The 23,029-nt window shown below is 43.3% G+C and overlaps 1 protein-coding gene across 4 annotated transcripts; it reads left to right on the forward strand.

Moving 5' to 3' along the window:
- Nucleotides 1-1,109: 1,109 nt before the first annotated feature.
- Nucleotides 1,110-22,769, forward strand: nup98 (nucleoporin 98 and 96 precursor). 4 transcript variants are annotated; one of them, XM_074671911.1, is made up of 36 exons: nucleotides 1,110-1,320; nucleotides 3,588-3,697; nucleotides 4,137-4,256; nucleotides 4,425-4,610; nucleotides 5,241-5,383; nucleotides 5,497-5,604; nucleotides 5,733-5,913; nucleotides 6,009-6,175; nucleotides 6,274-6,411; nucleotides 6,756-6,891; nucleotides 6,991-7,083; nucleotides 7,207-7,350; nucleotides 7,576-7,709; nucleotides 8,301-8,488; nucleotides 8,565-8,681; nucleotides 8,773-8,956; nucleotides 9,607-9,706; nucleotides 9,843-9,956; nucleotides 10,088-10,226; nucleotides 10,310-10,487; nucleotides 10,655-10,819; nucleotides 12,619-12,858; nucleotides 12,944-13,076; nucleotides 13,989-14,248; nucleotides 14,331-14,515; nucleotides 14,586-14,839; nucleotides 14,957-15,056; nucleotides 16,216-16,394; nucleotides 16,482-16,639; nucleotides 16,790-16,930; nucleotides 17,338-17,483; nucleotides 17,849-18,070; nucleotides 18,264-18,505; nucleotides 18,588-18,742; nucleotides 18,857-18,968; nucleotides 20,748-22,769. In XM_074671911.1, exons 2-36 carry the CDS (start codon nucleotides 3,619-3,621, stop codon nucleotides 20,945-20,947), a joined length of 5,541 nt encoding a protein of 1,846 aa, XP_074528012.1. In that variant the 5' UTR covers nucleotides 1,110-1,320; nucleotides 3,588-3,618; the 3' UTR covers nucleotides 20,948-22,769. The 4 variants fall into 4 exon arrangements, with proteins under 4 accessions (XP_074528012.1, XP_074528013.1, XP_074528014.1 ...); XM_074671912.1 differs by having other exon boundaries at nucleotides 7,210-7,350; XM_074671913.1 differs by having other exon boundaries at nucleotides 4,137-4,232.
- The last annotated feature ends 260 nt before the right edge of the window (nucleotides 22,770-23,029 follow it).

Here is a 23,029-nt window from a genome sequence, read left to right on the forward strand (position 1 = left end):
ATCTGAAAACAACTCCTGAATAATTAATGCCAAAACACATCAGACAGTTCAGATAATATTAATCTACCATGTTTACCTACAATTTGCCCAGATTAACACTTTTACTAGAGAAAAAGTTTACATTAAATACAATAAGTTCATATTGCTCTCTCTGTAAATCAAATTTGTGTTTTTGTTTTAGACACATCAGGACTCTTTCTGTTTTGTTCCCTCAAGCTTTCCCCTCTCCTTCTTTGAATATATGTCACTAAGAAGGCACAATTCTGATACTGAAAGTATGAACATTTAATGAATATTAAATCATATCTTGTTAAAAGAATATTGTATGTAACTACAGAAAAACATACATTCAAACAAGAAGAACAACTGTAAATAAATACAAAAAAAAAAACCAATATACAAAAAAAGTACTTAACTAAATATATGAATATGTATAAATGTATACATCCTCATCAACATATCTTTTTCTCTGGTGATAAAAAGAAACAATGCTGTTTAAAAAACAACAACAACAATACTAATAATAGTAATAACAGTAATAATAAAAACAACAATAATAATATTAGTAGTAATTAAATAAGATAAACAAATTGAAAAGTCTATTGAGATACAAAGTATTTTTATTTTATTTGTCAAAATTTTTACAATGGACCAATTTTCCAGTTACCTCTGTATGCATTTGCATTTCAAGTCCAATGAACAGCATGAAGAAGTCCAAGTTAGCATTAAACTGCCAGAGGTATAGAAAAGGGTAAGATACCCAGAACCAAAAAATGCAGTGATAGGCACCAACAGGACAATAGCTACAAGCAAATAACCTAAATAGGCTATTAAATTCTAAATTAGGCTTTTTATCTTAAATTTATAATCAATCATTCTTTTTTTCTTTCCATTTTGGCTTGTTTTACTCTCACAATGACGACTTTCTTTGACTTTATGTTGTCTTGAATTATATTTGAAATTTTAATGTTTTTTCTCTCATGAATTAAAATTCAGTATTTTGCCACCAGCATGGTGGGAATGTCTCTTTTTCAAATCAAGCTACACACACAACTACAACACACTTCACTCACTCCACAAACCATAATTTCAAAAGTAAGCAACAGCTCCGTACAGCGCCCTAGTTCTTGATGTCGTCATTACGTATGACGTATGTATTTGCGTGTTGACGGCTGCAGGTGGACAGTTTCCCTCCTCGTTGGCGAAGCTAACCGGCTACTTCGATGTTTGTATAAATTCATCAATCTGCGCTTAAAAAGCTTGAACGCGGCATACAAAGGAAGACAGATTAACTCACCGACCACAGAAACGTTGTTCCAGGTAACTGTTTGTTAAAGTAACCGCCACTTCATGTCCGTGTCCCGTTTGTTTTGCTAAGAAGTTAGCGGAGGAGCTAAGTAGCTAATATTAGCTTGAAATCTTAACTTCTGCCTGCTCCCAGGAGCTTTAAAACACGACATAACCGACATTAATCTATGTGTATTTCGGTTTAAAATCTGTTACGTCTATCTGAAGTGAACAGGTTTTTTGTTGACAGAATTTTTTAAAGCGCTGAAGTGACATAGCTAACATCTTGTTGCTATGGTTGTTAGCCTCGGTTCCGTGTGTTGATCTGTGGTTTGAAACTGGTTTTATCTGGCTGTGACTCGATAACAGAAGAGTACGTTTCCCATCCTATCACCAGAGCTCGTCTGATAAAAAGTAACTTATTTTAATATAATATTTGGTTTTAATATGGTTAGGTAAACGGCTGAGCCCGGTCAGCTGCACGTGGAGGAGTGAGGGTCGGTTCGTGCTGTTAACAAATCTGAGTTCAAACCAGCTTCATTTTTTGAAAACACAGACCTTTTTAAGTTTCACTGTGCAGGTTTCACCTACAGTCTGACAGCAAGGCAAGTCCATCTATAAAGCCCAGTTTATACTAAGAGAAATAAAAAGACTTATTAAGAGTGAAAAGCTAAACAGTGAAATCAGTATTACTCAAGAAAATATGTAATGAACGAAGCAAGCATTGAAATATGGCATAGAAAATAATGAGATGAATAAGATCAGGAAAGAAAGAAAGGTATTTCAGATAAGATACTTCTTTAAAACTCAGTTGAAATGTATTTTGTTTGCACACAAAGTGCTTTGACAGATAGTGACACAACAGAGAATCAGCAGATAGGTTATTCAGCTGCACAGCAATGAGGGGGAAAGAAGAGGTAAGGTTTATGAAAAAAGAGGACATCACATCTGGCAAAAATGAAATAGATACATAAATAAAACAATTAAGAAAGAATAATAACAGAAGTGAACATGGAATGTTCAATGAAGGCAGGAAAAGTTTGTAATTTCGTGGTACTTGTTGCAATGACAAATAAAGTTATATTCCGTTCTAAGTAAAATGTATACAATAAGAAATAATATACATAGTGCAAATAGGGATTAAAGTGGTAAGCATGCTCATGTATGTTAGTTTGTAATCATGGATTTCTGTGAGCTATTTAGGAGTCTGAAATGGAAGTTTTTTTAAGTCTTTTCTAGGTGTAGTTGTTGGACATAGGTACTGACCATGAGCACATTTTGACCGGGAGAGCCACATGAAACTGGAAGGGAACCACAAAAACTGGAATTTAAGTAATGTTTTGTGTGTTTTTTGAAAAATATCACAATAATGGAACAAATGTGAGCCACATTCACCTGACAATTCCAGAACAAAATGTCTTATTTCAAGATATCAGTAGATAAAAATGACACTTGAATTTCCCTTGAAGCATAAAAAACCTTGAATGGGGTAAGAAAATGTCTTCATCAAGTTTCTCGATATGAACTTAATGTCTCAGTACAAGAATTTAAACAAGTAGGCATCCCTTTTTACTTTCCACAAACAGTTAAGGTTTCATTTTTGTCTTTTATTACCTTAAAATAAAAAGTATTGATTAATTTGTCAGGTGAATCTGGCTTGTAATGGGTCTAATAAAATGTTTTTTACAAAACTAAAACAAAAACTCGTTAAGATTTCCCTTTTTGCTGTGTCAAATCTTCCACTTGGGATCGAACAAATGAAAAAGTCAATTCTAGTCTAATGTTCTTATTCCACCCTTGGTCAGGACTCTACAAGTTCTTTCTAATCCACATTAAGTCATCAAAATCCACCTCCAAGTATCACCTTCATGTATCATGCTTTCAGTTGGCTTGTGTACCAAAAAATGTTTCTATATTTCTAAGAAATGGCAAGGAGGAAACTTGTCTTTTGTGACATTCACTTCAAGGTGGTGCAAATTTTAGGGAATACGCAGTCTGTGATAGCCATAATGTTTTTGAGAACATGAATCTGTGACACTTTGTCTCCTGTGGGTACCCTGTAGTTTAATTCAGTCATTGGAAAACAAAGGGTTTTTCTTTTGTTTCTTCAGAGCGGCTGTGCATCAGTCTGTTCTTTTTTGCATGCACATCAACATTCATGGTGAACCCTACTGCCACATTTCCCGCACTGATGTTTCTCTCAGTTCTGGATCACTCCCGCTGAAAGTAAACAGAAAACATGTTGCCACAGAAACTTAGCTGTTTGATCAGTTTTGAAGTGTTTTTCTTTGTTTCCACAGAAGACTTATGCTGTCCTGCTAGCAGGGCAACATGTTCAATAAGTCGTTCGGCACTCCCTTCGGTGGAGGGACGGGGGGCTTTGGGACCTCGTCCACCTTTGGTCAGCAAAGTAAGTTATTGACCTTTATTTCAGTTATTAACCTCTTAAATGTGACCCTCATGGAATCACGGCGGTTACAGGTGAGCAAAGAGATGTCAGACTAACTTCTTTCATGTCAGCCTCGTACTTCTCCTGAATCACATATTTTTAAACCAGGCACAATACTCAAACTGACCAGAATATGTGGCTTTATGGGCTCATACCCATAAAACATGTATGTTCTGCTGTGTGGTTAAATGTGAAATAGTACACTGTAATGTCATTCAGACTTGTGGGGGAGCATGTTTCTAATGAGTGGTTAATCAAATGTAAGTTTAGAATAAATAACTCCACATTGTTAATTTTTCTTCATTTCATAAAGTTTTTTCAGCAAGTTTCAGTGTTGTATTTTTGTGGTGGTCAAGATGTGTCAAGTAGCTTTCTCCCTACATAAACTCTTTTATTTCAGACACTGGTTTTGGAGCCACAGGAGGCTTTGGGACATCTGCGTTTGGAGCCACAAGTAATGCTGGGGGACTCTTTGGTGCCACACAGAATAAACCTGGTACGCCAGCTGTTGGAAACAAAAGTAGTTGGATATTTGAAATTTTTCTCACTTGTCTTATACTGTCCATTTTGTAGAAAATTTACTGATATTAGCTTAGTGCATCTTTCATTTGTATCCTGTCATTGTTCCGAACCCTGGTGTTGTGACGTCTAACAGAATCCTTCTCTTTAAAACATCTGTTTCTGTCAGGTGGTCTGTTTGGGTCCAGTACATTCAGCCAGCCAGCAACTTCCTCCACCAGCACTGGCTTTGGCTTTGGTGCAGCAAGCGGGACTTCTACCAACCTATTTGGAAGCACAGCAACAGGCACCACTGGTGGTCTCTTCTCCCAGCCCAACAATGCCTTTGGTGCTGCCAAACCCACTTCCTTTGGAAGTAAGAACCCCATATAATTACTGGTCTTCGTCTTGTGTCATTTTAAAAGCTGTTCTTGCTGAATGAAGTTAGATCTTGTTTATCAGCTTATCTGTGAATCCCTCCACTTTGGACATCAACTGACTCCCACTAAAAATAATCTCTCTTTGATATATTTGTATGTTCATGATGCATGACTTTAAAGGAGATTGTCAGTGAGAAAATGTGTTGTTTCTAAGTTATTCCTCACTATCTGTGGTTGTGTGGGGTTTTCCTTCAAAAATTTATCAGGAAAAGAAGATATTTTTTTCCAATACAAATGCATGCCTTGGTAAGAGTCTTTATGACAGTGGGTGATGCAGCTTGTGGGAAACTGGGTCTTTGTCCTGGAAAAGCTCTACAGATTCTGACCATGGGGGGCACTGTAATCAATAGCCAACACAAATTCCTTGCGTTAAATACAGCAATGTCTTTGTAGTTTTGTTAACAGTTCCTGGAGTATTAGTAATATTTGACTGTTTGCTTGCTTGCTTTACTTGCTTCCCAGTAAGAAGAATCACACTGATGTAGTTTTATAAACTTGTGTACCTACTCAGACACATTTGGCTTTTTTTTTTGGTTTGTGATGTGTTTATTTATTCTGTTCTCAAGGCTTTGGGACAAGCACGAGCAGTGGCGGCCTGTTCGGCTCCACTAACACCACCTCCAACCCTTTTGGAGGGACGGCGTCCCTGTTCGGAGGCTCCAGCTTCTCCGCCACTCAGCAGCAGCCAGGAACCACAGTGAAATTCAATGTGAGTAAAGCTGTAGAGAGATACTTCAGATTAAAAAAAAAAACCTTTCTGTGACTCTCACAGTTCAGTTCATCATTTCAGTTGTTACTGTGTTTTTATTTCTGCCTCCTCAGCCTCCAACAGGAAGTGACACAATGGTGAAAGCAGGGGTGACCACGAACATCAACACAAAGCACCAGTGCATCACCGCCATGAAGGAGTATGAGAATAAATCTCTGGAGGTGAGACTCTTTATGGACCCACAGATGATTGATTTGGATTCTGCTCATAAACAGACATGTCTGACATACCTCACAAAGAGAGTCACCTGGTACTGGGTTTTATACTCCTCTCCCATGTCTCCCTGCAGGAGCTGAGGCTCGAAGACTACCAGGCAGGTAGAAAGGGTCCAGCTAACCCAATGGCAGCAGGGACAGGCAGCCTGTTTGGAACAGCCACAGCCACATCTAGCGCCACCACCGGCCTGTTTGGCTCCACTGCCCCTAACACCAGCTTCTCCTTTGGACCAAACAAGAGCACTTTTGGAGCCGGTAAGCTCTTTACTGAGAGGAGGTCATTGTCAGACCAACAGGAGAGTGATTCTGAACCCCTCAGGTTTCTTTATCCGCATTCGTCTTCTCTTCAGCGCCTGCCAGTGGTTTCGGTACGACGGCAGGTGGTCTGTTTGGTCAGCCGCAGCAGCAGCCAGCGGGCAGCCTCTTCAAGCCGTTTGGTCAGCCTACCACCACACAGAGCACCGGCTTCTCCTTCGGCAACACCAACACTATGGGACAGCCCAACACCACCAGCATGGTGAGAGTCTCTTTTTATTAGGATGTCTCTGTCAATAAGAGGCAATGTTTCATCTTTGTGTAACGTCACATCCCCCCCTCTGCTCTGCTCTTCTTCAGGGTCTGTTTGGGAACACAGCAGCAGCTCAGCCGGGCGGCTTGTTTGGTGCTACTCAGACAAGCACTGCCACCGGCTTTGGGACTGGAACCGGGCTGTTTGGCAACACCACCACTGGATTTGGAAACGTTGGCACACAGGTGAATGACACTGTAGTTAAAAGCATAATAATTTAGTTTATGGGTTAAGGAAAAGTCATGGTGAGCTGTGTTGGTTGTTGATGGTTCTTGGCAGGCTTTCATCCCCTGGTCTTATCTGGTTAAATTTTCCTCCCTGAACACTTCTTACTGTGTAAAAGCTGCTGTGACGACTTTGATACTTGAGCATCTGCAGTGTTTTTCTCTTAGAAGCTTCTGGAAGATTCCTCTTCCTGGTTTTTACCAACAAACAGCTAAATCAGGTTTACCGAGCCCTGCATCCTCTAATGTGTCAGCATGACTGAATGTTCTTTAAATGTTACTCTGTGTGTGTGTGTGTGTTACAGCCCAGTCTGTTTGGTAATAAACCTGCCGGGTTCGGCACCACCACCACCAGCGCCCCATCTTTCGGCACTGGCACCGGGCTGTTTGGAAACAAGCCGGCACTCACACTGGGGACTGGAACCAACACGTCCACCTTTGGTAGGTCTTCGTCGTTCACTGTGCAGTCATGATGGTGTCTCCAGTTGATGCTTCAGGCTGCAGTAGGACTAAACTTTTGTCTTTGGTCTGATGTTTCAGGTTTTGGTGCAAACCCTGCTGCTGGGAGTCTATTTGGAAACAAACCGGCCACTGGAGGCCTGGGAGCAGGACTGGGAACCAGCTTCGGCGCAGGTACTGTAGGAGCCATGAAGAAGAAACTTTACTATCTACAGAAGCAGGGCTGCAGTATGAGTGATTCTGAACAAAGATATTGTTTTCATGTTTATACTGACGTAAAAATGTGTTTGTGTTAAGCAGTGGGTGCAGGTCAGCCATCTCTGTTCGGGAACAACCAGAACAAACTGGGCACCACGCTGGGAACCATGGGAACATTTGGAGCGACCAGTTTCAACAGCGGGGCCAGCACACTTGGCTTTGGAGCCACACAGCAGCCTGTCGGTGAGAAAAGGGCTCCAGCTGTCTGTTTGGTCATTTGGTGAAAACAGGAGCTGACATTTGTTCACTTTTCATGTCAATAGAAAAATCCATCCATCAGATATATAACCTTATTATACCTAAACCTCTTTTTTACTGGACAAGTGTTTCCAGTCCCGGCTCTTATATCCATTCATACATGAGCTCTTTTTCCTCCCGGTTTCATGTTTATAACTCTTTCTCCTTCAGCTCTCACAGATCCAAACGCAGCAGCAGCCCAGCAGGCCATGCTCAATCAGCAGCTCAGCGTCCTGGCCTACTCACCATATGGAGACTCGCCTCTGTTCAGAAACCAGCTGTCAGACCCCAAGAAGAAAGAAGAGGTGAGAGGAACAAGCTGAAAATAAAAATTAAACAAGGAGGAGAGGAGGTCTTATTGTGGTTTTTCATTTTCTAAAAAATTGAAGTTAAAGCTTCTGTGAGGAACTTTTGGATTGAATGACTTCTGCACCTTTAATCCAAACAGAAGTTTTTGATCCTGAGGTAAACAGGTGTGAAATTCTGCTTCAATTAACATGGTCAAAAAGTTACCAGAGAATTACTCATCAGGTCTCTCCATTCACTACATCACCACACGATGGATCCCCTGAAATGAGTGTGACCTACAGGGTTCCAGAATGCTAGCGTCAGGAGTGCATGGTTCTAGAATGCTATGTTGTTACATGCTGGCCTTTGGAGTACAGGATTCTAGAATTCTGCTCCCTGTAGTTCATTGATCTTAAAGAGACAGTAGCTGAAATTAGTGTTTTAAAGAAAGCAGCCTGAGATCAATGGAGAGTGTTTGAGCTGTGAATCATGTGAATCTACTAAAGAGTGCAAACAGAGTGTGACCAATGACGCCATGAGCTTAACATCAACACTTCACTCACCCTGAAAATGTTTCAGTAGTTACCAATGTCTCTTTGTTTCACTAGCGTCTGAAACCCACCAATCCAACAGCCCAGAAGGCTCTGACCACACCCACCCACTACAAGCTGACACCCCGCCCAGCAACCAGAGTCCGCCCCAAAGCTCTGACATCATCAGGGGCCTCGAAGACGCAGCTGTTTGACGGCCTAGATGACGATGAGCCATCGCTTACCAATGGAGCCTTCATACCCAGGTAACCATGGATATAGCCTGAAGCAGCTGATTAGTGAGCACAGTGTCGGAGTGGATCTAAACGCGTTCTTTTACAGGAAAAGCATCAAGAAGCTGGTGCTGAAGAACCTGAACAGCAGCCAGTACAACAGCCCCATTAACAAGGAGAATGACGACCTTGCTTCACCCCCTGAGTATCCACAGAACGGACACAGGTCTGTACACATACACACACTCATATCCTCACTATCTCCAGTCATAACCCTATGTTTCTTTGACAAGTTTTTGCTCTGTTTCTCTGTTCAGTCACATCGAGGAGGACACGAGGGAAGTGCCAGGCCCAAGCAGCCAAGCTGACGAAGACCCCGAGGTCACACAGTTTTACGTAAACCCCATTGCCAAGCCAATTCCTCAGGGCCGCGCTCAGGCCAGTTTGCAGGACACCATCAGCGACCTGAACATGCACAAAGCGTCCAGGAACGGACTAGAGGTGCGAGGATGTGATGTGAAACCTCAGCTTTTATGTGTTTGTCGCAAAGCTGGCTTTTTCAATGTGCTACCTGATCAGATCTGTGCCGATGTTTAATAAGCAATCTGTAAAAAACTGTACATAACTGAAGCTGTGTCACAGAGCGCATCAAGACGGATCATGTTGTTGCAAAAAATAAAACACTTTTATTCGGCAATCAGACTTTCACAGCACGCAAAAAAAAAAAAAAAAAAAAAAAAACACTCTTTTGAAGAGCTTCCTAGCTCACCTCTCCAGCCCTAGGCTCTGGAGAGGTCTCCCCACCCTCTGCCACACCAGCCTCTCTAACACCTTCCCCATAGAGGCCACTAATTATCTCCACGCCCAAGAACGAAAAACACACTGGTTACCAACTCCCTCTGTGACATACTGTAACTTAAAAGTGCTCTATACATAAAAATGAAATGATAGAGAAATGTTTTCAACAGAACCAGAGTAAATACGATGACAAACAGGGCGGCCGGCCCATGAAAACCTCCCTTCACCGAGATGTTTAACTGGCTCCTGAGGAGTTTATGTCTCTGAACAAACACATTTTGTTTCTGTGTTATCTGCTTATCATCTGTAAGTAACACTTCCTGTCTTAAATGTTTTTTATCCTTATTCCTCAGCTGAGCAGCGAGGATGTGTCTGCATCTTTGGGGGAGGAGTCTCTGCAGGAGGAAAGAGAGGAGGAGCCACAGGAGTCTGTTCAGTCTCCCCATCCTGCAGGTCAGAAACATTTTATCCCTGCGTCCCTTTCTTTTCTGACCCAGAACCTCTCCTGTATCATGCAAACTCACAAAGGCCACATCTTTTCTTAGCACACTGTTACAGTTTGGGCTCATGTCACCTGTTTTTTTTTCAGGCATCGTTCTGAACCGTGTGGGCTACTACACCATCCCCTCCATGGAGGATCTGTCAGAGATGGTGGATGAGAACGGTGATTGTGTGGTGGAGAACTTCACCGTCGGCAGAAAAGGTAACTTTACTTTAAGTCTCTTCTCTCATTGGCTCAGGGTCCTCCATCTCTCCAAGATAAAGACCTCCCCTTGTTTCTTGTGTCTTCATTGGTTGACCTTCTCACTGCTCTGCTCTTGTTGACCTCCTCAGGTTATGGCTCCATCTTCTTCCCCGGTGAGGTGAACGTGACGGGACTGAACCTCGATGAGATTGTCCACTTCAGACGCAAAGAGGTCATTGTGTATCCGGATGATAAAAACAAGCCGCCAGAGGGGGAGGGGCTTAATAGGTGAGCGGGTGAAGCCAGGAACACTGACTGGATGCAGAGAGGGGGAGTGTTACCTTATTCTGATCCTGTTTCTTTGGTCGCAGGAGAGCTGAGGTGACTCTGGATGGCGTTTGGCCAAACGATAAGACGACATGCACGCAGATCAGGAGCCCTGAGCGTCTGTCTGACATGAACTATGAGGGCCGGCTGGAGAAAGCTTCTCGCAAACAGGGAGCCAAGTTCCTGGAGTACAGACCTGAGACCGGATCCTGGGTGTTTGAGGTCAGTCACCCATTAAGTGTCTTGTCTTGACTGTGATATGAACTGTGAATTTTAAAATGCATGAAGATCTGCTGAGCCTGTGACAGATGGGCTTTTATCTTGACAGGATGCAGGAGCTACAACTGCTAGATATTAACTGACCCCCCTCCCACCCCTATCTCTCGTAGGTGAACCACTTCTCCAAGTATGGCCTCCAGGACTCTGACGAGGATGAAGAGGTCCCGCTTAAAACTGACCCTAAGAAGCTGAAGACGATGATGCCGCCGCTCCCTCCTTCAAAAGTGCCTCAGCAGCTCCCTCCCTCTCAGCAGCAGGTGGCGCCGCAGGCTCAGGTAGAGCAGCCTGCGCCCATCAACACCCATCTTCATACTCCTCATCCTACTCACTGACACAGAGAATTAAAGGAGCAGTTTGCTGAAAAATGTGCTGTTTTAAGAGACTGGTTTTCATTTGAGTCTCGAGGTCAATGTCAACACTTTTGATCAATTATAAACAACTTTAACACTCCTGATCTTGGCTTTACAACAGCGTAATAACTAACCAACCCTAACTCATTAAACCTGGTGAAAGCGTAGAATCATGGCGTGCACCACGTCAAGGAAAGAATGCAGGCATTTAGCGCTGAGTTTGCTTGCTGCGTGTCTCAGCATTTACGGCACTTGCAACTTTTACAGCCTTGTCGCATCTGTGTAACAACCTGTTCCTGGCACAGAAATCCCACTGCCACTTAGTGTTTAGGTTGAGTATTGCAGGGCATAAGTCCCTGTCACCTATGACGGCAACCTGAACAGGATCAGGTTTTAATGACACCTAGAGAACTCTAAGTTTGGGGATGAATCAACAAGAGTGGCCTTAAACTCAGGGCGATGTTACATAATGACTCAGCTTCAGAGGGAAAAGAAAGCTGGTTTAGTGACAGACTCCATGCAGAATTGATTTCTTTTCATCATTTCTTTTTTTAGACGTCACAAGGAAAACTCTGCTTTAAGGAAGTCTTTGATGTGTTTAAGTTGAAATAAATGTTCTTTCAAATCAGGAGAGAAACATGATCCAAACCCAGACCAGGGATTGCAAAAATGTCTCCTTTCTTTTTTACTGCACAAGAGTCATGTGACAGATGACAGACAAATCTCTACATAGCATGACTCCTCTAAGGAAGACTGCAGGAAGTGTGAAGATGAAACACAAGTTTAATACAAGTCTAAAATAAGTCCCTTGTTTGGACTGAATCTGAAACTTTTATTTTTACCCCATTGGCAGATTTTCATACTCTGTAAAAACAATCCAGGCATCATTTTTAACTCAGCATTTTGAATTCAGACATTTTTTAACTTCAGGTGGATGTGGCTCTGATTAATCTTTAATCACAGAAAGGGTTTGAGTTTTATCAATCTGCTTATTTTGGCATTTTTCTCCCATTGAGTTTCTCTAGAAGAGATTTATATAAGGTGTTTTTTTTTTGTTCTCAGTGAATCATTTTATTTCCTGCAGATCTGATTGGTCTCCTGCTTCAGACAAAGATTGTTCATGCTGCTTTTGTACCAGCAGGAAATGTGTGTTTTCCAATAAACTGAAAACATCATTGATTTTGTTTCACAGAAAATCTTTAAGGTTTAAGCTTCTTTTAGGTGTTATTGTGTATTTGAATCATCATACTGGTGAAAGTAATGCTAAGCTAATAAAGTAAATGTCTCATTTCACTGCTGGTGTGGTTAGTTTCTCTCTGGGATAATCTGTTGGTGGTGAATTCTTTCGGTGAAGTATGTTTGTGAGCAGAAATGAGTGGATAAATGCTGATGTAGGTTAGGGTTAAGAAACTGACAGAAATATTAAAGTTGTCAGAGAAACAGAAGCTTTTGATTTAATGAGAAAATTTTGCTGTTGGTTTATTAGACAGGCTGTACGCGAGCCTGATTAAAGTGACACACAAGTAAAATGTGCTGATTCTGTATTTATTTATTCTTTTATTTGTGTTATGCTATAGTTGTTTTGATGACTTTTCACTGTTTGAATTGTAAGAATGTATGTTTTAACTCCTGTTGCAAATCAAATTGGACTTAGGGCACTTGAAGTTTTTCACTTCAGAAATGTCCCTGATGACGTCTAGCTGACCTTCTCTCTCTGTCTTCAGTCCACTGTCGTCCTGGATCTCCCAGGTGGTGTCCCTGAGTTGGACAGCGACATGGCTGACATCACCCAGAGCTTCCCGTCAGAGAGCATGCTGGGAGGGGAGGAGGACGGCGAGCTTACGGTAGCTGATATGGACGTGACAAGTGGGAAACTAGCAGGTTTGATCCCCTCCGAGCAGGACGGCATCTCTGCATCTGGCCACATTGCGTCCTCACTCGGCATCAACCCTCACACCCTGCAGGTAGAGCCCCAGTTCTCATCCACACACAGGAAGTTCATTATAGCGTCAGAACACCACCACAATGAAACGCCATGTGTGTTGCTAGATCATGAAAGCGTCGCTGTTTGCTGAAGACGAGGAGGAGAGTGAAATGTTTCAGGACCATGCGCCGATGAAAGTCTCCACGGACTTCTCGTCTCCTCGCATTGTGTTGCCTGGAACACAGGGCCGGCCCTCAGGTAAGAAGTGTCACACGTGCACACAGACACCACCTTTATTTCTCCATGGTTAAAAAAGTTTACCAAACTAGAAAAGCACTCCGCCAAGCATATTGTGATTGTCATGTGTTATACTCCCTTTCAGCAGACTGTCTGTTTCAAGTTAGTGTTAGTTGCAGGTTTGTATAATAATTTGTTCCCTGACAGTGCTGAAAATTATGATGACCCAGTACATATTTCATATTCCGGCTCTTAGTATCCAGAATATTGTCAGGATCTGGATCCTACTTTTACATCTGTCAGAAATTAAGATGACCTTGTCTTGTACTGTTATGCAAAGCGATCTGACCATTTATCATGGAGTTATATACACATATGGCCAAAACAGCCCTATCTCGCAATGATAAAGAATCCTTTTAGAAAATTCCTGGATCCAGGGGATGATCTGGATCACCTCCAGAATTTAATCACTTCTTCCTTATCACATTTCAAACATTTCCTGGAAGTTTCATCAAGATCTGTTCATAACTTTTTGAGTTATGTTGTTCACAGACAAAAAGACAAACTCCCAAAAATATAACCTCCTTGGTGGAGATAATGAATATAATCTGAAGGAAAACTCTGAAACGGTTTAACTGCAATTAGCTCCTCCATTCTACTCAGAGAGATCTCACCCTGACCACAGTGAAATTAAGGAGACACGGCTTTTATCTCACCTCCTAATGTCTCTGTTGTCTTGTTCCAGCTCTCTCCTCCTATTTTTTTCCACTCTGTGTCTCAAACATCAAGTTCTTAAGGAAGTTCCAGTAGTTTGGACCAAGAACCAGCTGCCAGCGTGCCCTGAATGTTCTGCTTCAGGATCTCTGTCTGTTACCTGGAATTTAATCATCCCTCCCCCTTCTCTCTGTCTCCCTCCCTTCCTTTCTCCCCCAGTGGGTGGTCTCCTTCAGGCTCGTTTCACCTCCAGCCTCCCCCTTCAGCTCTCCGACTCTCCCCGTTCTCCAGTCATCCCCCCGGCTTTCTCTCGTGTGACTCCAGCAGCTGTTGAACCTTCCCGGACGCTGCAGTGGGCGGGGCCTGGTCCCTCATCTTTCATGCTGCCCGCTCGGGTTCCAGAACTGCCCATCAGGACGGTGGGCGTGCGACGGCTGGGCGGCCCCGTCCCGCTTCAGGAGTCGATCGCTCAGGGAAAGGTTTGTGTTTGAAACAGTTTCTGAGATCAGATATTCTGTCCTCAGAGACGACAGTAATGTGAAATCTTTTCACCTTTTTCAGGGTCGTCTGTTGATGGATGCTGCACTGTTTGCCGGACGGTCTTTCAGGGTTGGATGGGGTCCAGGCTGGACACTGGCACACTGTGGTCAACAGCTGAGCTCATCCTCATCCAAACAGCTCAACCTGCAAGAGCTGACAACCAAAACAGACTTCAGCTTCCTGCCCAAACCTGCCAGGAGCAAACCGTAAGACAGACGCTCTATCCAAGCGTTAAGTGTGTGTTTTCTTCTTTTCTGACTCTGAATCCTCCCTTAGGCTCACGGAAAGCCCCTACAAGGTGCTGCTGGAGCAGCTGGAGGGTTTGGAGCCTCCTGCAGTTAAGAGCAGTGAGGAAGAGGAGAGCCAGGCGGTGCTGCAGCGCCCCTTGGAGATCTGTCTGAAGCACAGCACCGTTGATATCACTGAAGACTCCCCCTGCCCTCTGGTTCGACCGCAGCTAGGTGTGGCGGCGCTTCATGAGTACGCCGAATGGATCGGCGAGTTGAACGACCAGCAGGGAGACACAGAGCGTGAGTGGGAGGAGTCAAAGTGATACTAATAATGATAATGATAGTAATGAAGTGAAGAAACTTCCTCCTCCTTCCTCTTTTAGCATCAACCTAACCTTTCCCTCCCTCTTCATGCAGCCTTGTACGGGTACTGGTCTGAAGTCTGGACTCTGTGTGAGGCCCTCTGGGGTCAGTTGGGCCCTGCAGATGAAGATCAAGACATGGAGACGCCCAGCGAGTACGTTTACAATCCTAAACCTATTTAACACTGCTGCTGCTGCTGAAACCTTGCAATTATCAGAGGTTTCAAAAGTTTTTACATTCATTACTTAAGTAGAAGTATAGATACTAGGGTTTAAAAATACTTTTGTTGAAGGTGAAGTATCAACTTAAGCTATTTACTTAAGTAAAAGTGTAAAATTACTGGTTTGAAAACAACTTAAAGTATAAAAGTAAAATTAATTTAAAGAGGGTAAACTTCCATTAAGGTCAAAAGCTTATTCACTCTTTCTGGGTGTCACAATCTCAGCGATTTTAGGATAGTTTTTTTTTTTTTGGTGTGTCTTTTTGAACAATGACAAGCTGGAATGAAACAGGAGCAGTGCGGCTATTTTTGAAATGTGTAAAGTAGGGTTGTCACGATACTAAAATTTTCAACTTGATACCGATACTCAGGAAAATATTTGATACTCCATACTATTTTCAATACCACAAGCATTAAAAAAAAAGAACCCAATATTTAAAAGAAACATTTTTATTAACAAAAAAATGCAAATAGAACCTCTGTTGCAACATGTGACAATTAACAGTACCACACACACAACAAACAGTTGTGTAAAAAGAAAGTTTCAGGCCTGAGCACACACTGAAGACATTTTTACCAAATGTTTTGCTTGATTTATGCACTGTCCGCTAAAAACAGACCTGAGACCCACTTATGGGCCTCCAGACACAGGTTGAGAACCACTGCACTAGTAGATTGTATTTGAAGCTTTATCCTCCAAAAGATTGCCCACATCATGAACAATATGTGACCCAGGGAACCTCAGGATGAATTTGTCATTTAGAAAACAGTGAGTGAGTGAAAACAGTAGGGGTAGTATCGATACTTTTGAAAGTGAGTATCGTATCCAGATACAACATTTTAGTATCGATACTTTTTTAAGTATCAATACTTTTGACAACCCTAGTGTGGAGTAGAAAGTACAGATATTTGCCCGAAAACGTAAGGAGTAGATGTAAAATGTCGGCTAATAAGTACACAAGTAAAGTTAAGATACCCATAACAAAGTTTTTTTTTTTTTTTTACGTGACACCTCTGGCAGTTATACAACAGGAAGAGGCGTACTGAGGTCATAAAGGTCACAGAGCGCTCTCTCTCTCTCATCTGTCTTTAGAGAGTATGAGCAGCAGCTGGAGAGGAGGCGGAGCTTCTCCAATTGGCTTGCCCGTGGCGCCTCCTGCAGGGTGGAGGAGGAGGTGGCGCAGGCAGGGAAGGGCCGCCACACAGACGCCATCTTCAGCTACCTGACGGGGTACCGCATCAGCGAGGCGTGTCGCCTGGCCCAGAAGGAGGGTGAGGGAATCTCAAACGTTAATTTGAAGTCAAGGAGGGTAACCTTAGATATCAAAGTCTTGCTAACCTGTGGCTTTTTGTCCCCAGGAGACCACCGTCTGTCCCTGCTGCTGTCTCAGGCTGTGGGCTCTCAGTACTGCAGAGACCTGCTCGCCCTGCAGCTCGCTGATTGGAACCGCATGCAGACTGACTGCTACCTGCCAGAGGAGCGACTACGCATCTTCGCCCTGCTCGCTGGGAAACCTGTACGTCTCGTTTCTTCAGCTCTTGTGATCCTCAGTGGAAGAAAAGCAGAAAAATGACCACTGATCTTTATTCTTAGAGATTTTCAGTGAAGGTAGCTTTATCAGGTCTCTGAGTCTCTGGTCTGATCCCCATCGTGTGTCCTCCCTCAGGTGTGGCAGTCCTCCGACTCGGTCGTGAATGTTTGCACAGAGCTCGACTGGAAGCGCTGTGTTGCTGTGCACCTCTGGTTCATGCTGCCACCTACGGCCTCTGTGGCAGATGCCCTCACCAAGTATGAAGCTGCCTTCCAGGTGAGCTGCAGTCACATGACTTACATACTCACAGGGAATTGGCTGAAGCTTCTTTGCATTTTATACAGCTATCATAGATATTTTTCTGATCATAATCCACAATTTAAAATGAGATTAACATCACCACAGATAAATACATCGCCTGGAAAAATTGTTCTGAGCAAAGATAAGTAGAGTTCAAAAGAAGATCTGCTCTCCAGAACAAACAGATCTTGGTCAGAGTCCTGACAGAGACTCTAACTTCTTTTCTTGTTTATACGTTTGTTAAGACCAGAACAACTTAAGTATTCAGCTTCTCCTTATTGTCAGTTTGTCCTCTGTTACTGGTCCACACCCTCTGTCTGCCTTCCTTAGGACCCCAGTTTACCCTCCTTTCTCTTTGTCATCATGTTGTTTCTTTCCTGCAGGGCTCCTGTGAGGGAGGGAAGTACGCCTGCGCCCCCCTGCCCCCATACATGGAGGAGGAGCTGGACATGGAGGACGAAGAGCAGGAGGAGTCAAAACGTCCGCTTCATGACCTCTGCTTCCACCTGCTCAAACTTTACAGCGACAGGTGAATGAGATGCATGACTGACACATCACTGTTTTTATTTTTTGGGTAGATATTTGTTTACTAAATTTTCCAGGAATAAAAGCATTACATAAATAAATAAACTCTTCATGAAGTCTTCATGAACAAATATTGGAGAGGATTAAGTCTAAGGTTTCCACTTCTCTCTGTCTTTAGAGTCAGGAAACTTTGAGTTTTGGAAGTTAAAGAGTTGGGGTGGCCTGTTTTTAACCTGTTTTAGTGTTTTTGATTAAAAAAAAAATCTGCTCCACAGTTAATCACGCTTCCTGCAGTAATGACTTTCTCTTAAAAACACAGTAAACATTTGATCCAGCCCTCATCTTTGACTATGTGTCCTCCTCCTGCAGACATTACAGCCTGCAGCAGCTGTTGGACCCTCTGACCGTCACCTGGGAGCGTCTGGACTACCGTCTGAGCTGGCACCTGTGGGGCGTCCTGCAGGCTCTGCACTACAGCCACCTGAGCGCCTCACGGCAGGGACTCCTCCATGCCAGCTACGCAGCACAGCTGGAGAGCGCGGGCCTGTGGCACATGGCCATCTTCATCCTGCTGCACATCCCTGAGCACAAGTAGGAAAATTTACCTTTGTTTATCTGCAGTTCCGTCTCTTCAGTGAGTGGTTTTTCTTTTTGATTGTGCTGGAAAGATATCTGCTCTGTTTGAGAATCCCCTGCAATAGTTTTAGCTGTAGTGATGATCTTTGTGCAGCAGGTGGCACCGGTGTGATGCTCCGTCATCTGATGTTCTTCTTCCTGTTTTCAGTCAGCGTGAGCGAGCTGTGCGGGAGATGCTGACCCTGCACTGCCCCCTGCAGGAGACAGATGAGTCAGTACGGAGAGAACGCTTCCTGACTGAAAGGCTGATGATCCCAGAGCAGTGGCTCCACGAGGCGAAGGCCACGCGAGCACGCCGCGATGCTGACAAACACCTGGAGGCGCTGCACCTGTACCGAGCCGGGTACTGGAGCCAGTGTCACCGGCTGCTGATCCAACACCTGGCTTCAGGTGAGGAATGTTTTACAGTGGACAATCAAAAGGAGGGACGTTTTTGTAAAGTTAACACTTTGCCCCTCCTGTCCTGCCGTAGATTGCATCATCAACGACAACCACGACTATCTGCTGGAGTTCCTGGAGGGTCTGGCAGTCCCTGAACACAGTGCCACCATCCAGGACTGGGACATTGCTGGGAGGGTTTACTTGGACTACATCCGAGTTATTAAGACACTGCAAGACATCCAGCAGGTGCTCCCACAGTTTGTGCATATGTTTTTTTTCTGGTGGCGGCGTTACACGGCGTCCACCTGCATGCTGACACCATGCAAAGAGAGTTTACGTTGGTCTCTTTCTCCTTGTCAGATGGAAAACGCTGGCTATGAGCTGGAGCGTCTCTACACAGATGTGACGTCTCTGTGCAGCAGGATCGAGCTGCTTCCCTGCAGCACCGCCAGAGACCGGCTTGCCCAATCAGGTGAGAGCGCCACACCTCAGTTATCACATTTACACTCAGGGGTTTGTGGCTTTTTCCTCCAACCAACGAGCCACACGTCTGTCAAGACTAAGGCCGGAGAGAGATCACAATGAACTTCCATTTTGAGTATTTAAAGGATAAGTTTGGTTTATACAGCTTTTACATTGTTTATAGAATGAAGTAGAACAAAATACTCACCCAGAAGGCTTTCCTGATCCAAGCAGTGCTTCGGGAGATATTTAGATCCAACATTGTGGAGCGGACATCCGTATAATAAGATCCATCAGGGCATAGACAGCGCCGCTCCTAAAACTGCATTAATCATCCAAAAACTCATGTTTTTTCACCAATATTGCATCATGGACCATCATGGTCCGGGCTAGTCCTCTGCTGCAGTCTGTGTCACTCCAGACAGCGCTGTGTGGCTGTACTGACCCCTGAACTGACAAAGACTTTGTTTATGTTTTCCCCTACGCGCATGCGCAGTACTCTCTAGAAAGCTGACTTCACTTCCTCCTTTCTTTGAGCTCGTCATCTGTTAACTCTGGCTCAAAACTGTAATGACATGCATCATATTCAAAGTTCTCCTCCACAACATCTTCATCAGATAGATATTCGTCCATTTTACACAAAACTGGAAGAAGAGAGTCGTCATGTAGGCTGCCGTCTTCCCCTGGAACAATGAGCCGCACTGCGCATGCACGGAGGAGCAAATGTAAACAAAGTCTTTGTCAGTTCAGAGGTCATTACAGCCACACAGCGCTGTCTGGAGTGACACAGACTGCAGCAGAGGACTAACCCGGAGCAGACCATGGTGGAATATTGGTGGAGAAACATGAGTTTTTTGACGATTAATGCAGTTTCAGGAGCGGCGCTGTCTATGCCCTGATGGATCCCATTATACGGACGTCTGCTGCACAATTTTGGATCTGAAATTCTCCCGAAGCACTGCTTGGATCAGGAAAGCCTTCTGGGTGAGTATTTTGTTCTACTTCATTCTATAAACAATGTAAAAGCTGTATTAACTCCTGCAGCTCATTGAAATATAAACCAGTGGAGATTTTAAAGTTTGACTGCTCTGATTAGAAACTTTAGATCTGTTTTAGTCAGACGGTGAAAACAACCAAATACTGATGCAACATGTGCCAGATACTTAACTGAAAAGACAGCACCCTGAACAGATTTTGGACAGATTTACTTCCTGTATCATTACTTCATGACTCCACACGTTGGGGCTAAACACCTTCTTTAGTTAATGAGAGTGAGTAGAAGAAGAAGCCAGCATAAAGTCAGAGGTGAAAAGATGCCAAATGAGTGTGTCTTCAGTTTGTTGTGTGACCAGTTGTTACACACACCTTTGGTTGACAAGTGCAGTGTCCACTGAGACCATGCTTTGGCCTCACATCTCAAACTGGGAGAGCACAGCGTCAATGTTTATGCACAGCTCCACCCCATCACATTAATGGGTGACGCTGACAGGAGCATGAAGCAGCTTGTTTTTTAACAAAGACACTTAGAGTGGAGCTTACACACTGCCCTAGTCTCCTAAAAATGAGGAACATAAGCTACACAGCGTCAGGTGTTTGCGAGTCTCTGAAGCTCAGGTAGGTGTTAAGAGGCTTCATGCTGAGCTTGGAGTGAGATACAGGTGGGATGAGATTTTAGGGAAGACGAATCATGACCCTGGTGAGCAAGTTCAGGTAGGTGAGTGGAGGCAACGCCTCTACCTGCACACAACCTCCACTTTGACCTAACTAAGCTCCGCCTCCCTCCGTGCAGAAATGGCAAAGCGTGTGGCGAACATCCTGCGCGTAGTGCTGAGCCTGCAGCAGGGTGACGCGGCCTCAGACTCCCTCAGCATCCCCCTCACTCATCTGGCGCTGCACATCACCCGCCTACCGATGCCCGAGGACTACACGCTGGAGGAGCTGCGAGGCCTCACACAGTCGTACCTGAGACAGCTGATTGTCAGCCAATGAGAGCGCAGAACTATGTTGCAGAAACTGTGACACATCAAGTTTCCAAAGGAGCAAAAAAATACAGCAGCTTAAGAAGTTTTTTTAACGCCGTCTGTCTAAGCTTGTCAGCATTTTGAGTTTGTCAGATGTTTTCATCATTCCTCACTTCACAGGAGTGTTTTAGAGATAAACAGGAAGAGACGTGAAACAACTCCAAACATGAACACTCAGCTGTTAAAGGTTTCCACCAGAGTGTGACAACATGGGTCCTGAAAGAAATATTCAGCTCTAACAAATTAGACTCCTTTTGAAGACTTTCCTAACGAAACACAATGGGTTTATTGACATGAAGTTTAACACCCCTGGTTATTGAAGACATGAACGTGCACAGACATTTTTTTAACTCCAGCATGTGACATTTGTTTGTGCACAGGCCTTTTTTCAACTCTTTGCATTGAGAGGTCAACTAAACTCTTTAAAACTTAAAAAAAAAATTAACATCTGTCTGTGCGGCTGTTTGGTTTCTGACTTTATCTGAGAAACAGCAAAGTAGGAATAAATCTTGCTCTTGAAAGTAGAGGTGACACAATGACTGACTTTGATCTGAACACAGTTCAAGACTTTCCCCATTACCCTTTAATTTATGGGGTTAATTCAGATTGTTTGTAGTGCAAAAAGACTTCAGGAGCTTCAAATATTGATTTCACCCCCCAGTCTCTGTTTAGATTTTATTTTTGGTGCAGACTTCTCGGTCTGTTTCAAAGTGCATTAGTAGGGTTTTGATCAGTCTTTATGCGTCTAAGACCCACAAACTCTAAATTAAACAGCTGAGCTGAAAGTCAACTTTTGGATGGAGCTAAAACTGTCACACACATTAAGGGGTTGACGCCAGAGCGTTGGGGTGAACCTGTGTTGACGGAACAGTTTTGTGGTTTATTCTTGTTTATTATTTTAAAATACTCACAAAAAACAGTGTGTTATCTTTTTGAGCTGCTAATTTGTCTGCATAACTCTCCAAAGATGGCGTCATGTTGTTTATTACATATGAGCAGAAAACACAGCCGTCACATTTGTTCATTTCAACATTTGGTTTTCAGAGTAGGTAAAAGAGCTGTTAGCTTAGCATCGTGTGACGGCAGCACCTGTTCATCTGTCCATATGTGAATAGAGACAATTATTATAAGAGAAGAGCGCTGAGGTCGTACGGACGGGTTTGATGTGCATAAAGTGGATTTTTCTGGAGACGACTCAGAGGAAAGCTCAAGATGCAAAACCCAATTGTCTATTTTTGTAGATTTCTCCTTTTTCTGTTTGGTGTGTGTGAGTCGGACATGTGTGTGTGTAAACCAGAGAAAAACGACAGCTAACACCCCAGATTTTTTTTTTTTTTTATATTTACACATTATCTTCTCATCATAGTTTTGATGACAGACCTTCAAAGTGAAGGGTTTCCTTCCAAAATGAGATGCCAGCCAGAGATTTCACAGCATGTAACTATATAGATATTGTATATTTTTGGAAATCAAACAGGGAATATCAGGTCATTTTTATCCTACACCTTTAATTATTAAAACATTGGATGCAAAGTGTTTTGGAAGGATGCCCTTCACTTCTCAGAGGGTTGTTTGATTGTAGGTTTTTTGTGGTAGATTAACTGTGGGCTTGCCAAGAACTTTTTTTTTTCTTCTGATGTGAAACCAGTTTTTGTTTCTGTTTCTTCTCCTGTTTAAGCAACTGCGTGTGAGACATGTACATGGATGAAAACGCTTTATATATGTGTGTCTGTGTGTGTGTATGTGTGAGCATGTTTTCTGATGATTGTGTTGATACATTTTTTAATAAAGTCAAGTAGAAATAAACTTGTTTGCTTTATCATCTCTCTCCTGCTCCTCCAAAGGCTGTTTGGCTATTCCACTTGTTAGAGGAGTAGTTGTCCCAGCTCAGGAAGGTGTTAAAAGGGTTCCTGACGCTGGTTAGGCACTTTTTTGAGGGTCTAGAGGAAGCACTGAAACACTGCCACGTGGAAAAAATAGAAACTAAAATCTGTGCTCATACTCACCCTGTTGGCATTCTGATTTGCATAACCACCTGTTCATTGTTTCA

The sequence above is a fragment of the Halichoeres trimaculatus genome, unplaced genomic scaffold (assembly GCF_033239565.1).
Source record: "Halichoeres trimaculatus isolate MK-OKI-2021-1 unplaced genomic scaffold, fHalTri1.1 fHalTri1_scaffold_6, whole genome shotgun sequence".
NCBI classification, from domain to species: Eukaryota; Metazoa; Chordata; class Actinopteri; order Labriformes; family Labridae; genus Halichoeres; species Halichoeres trimaculatus.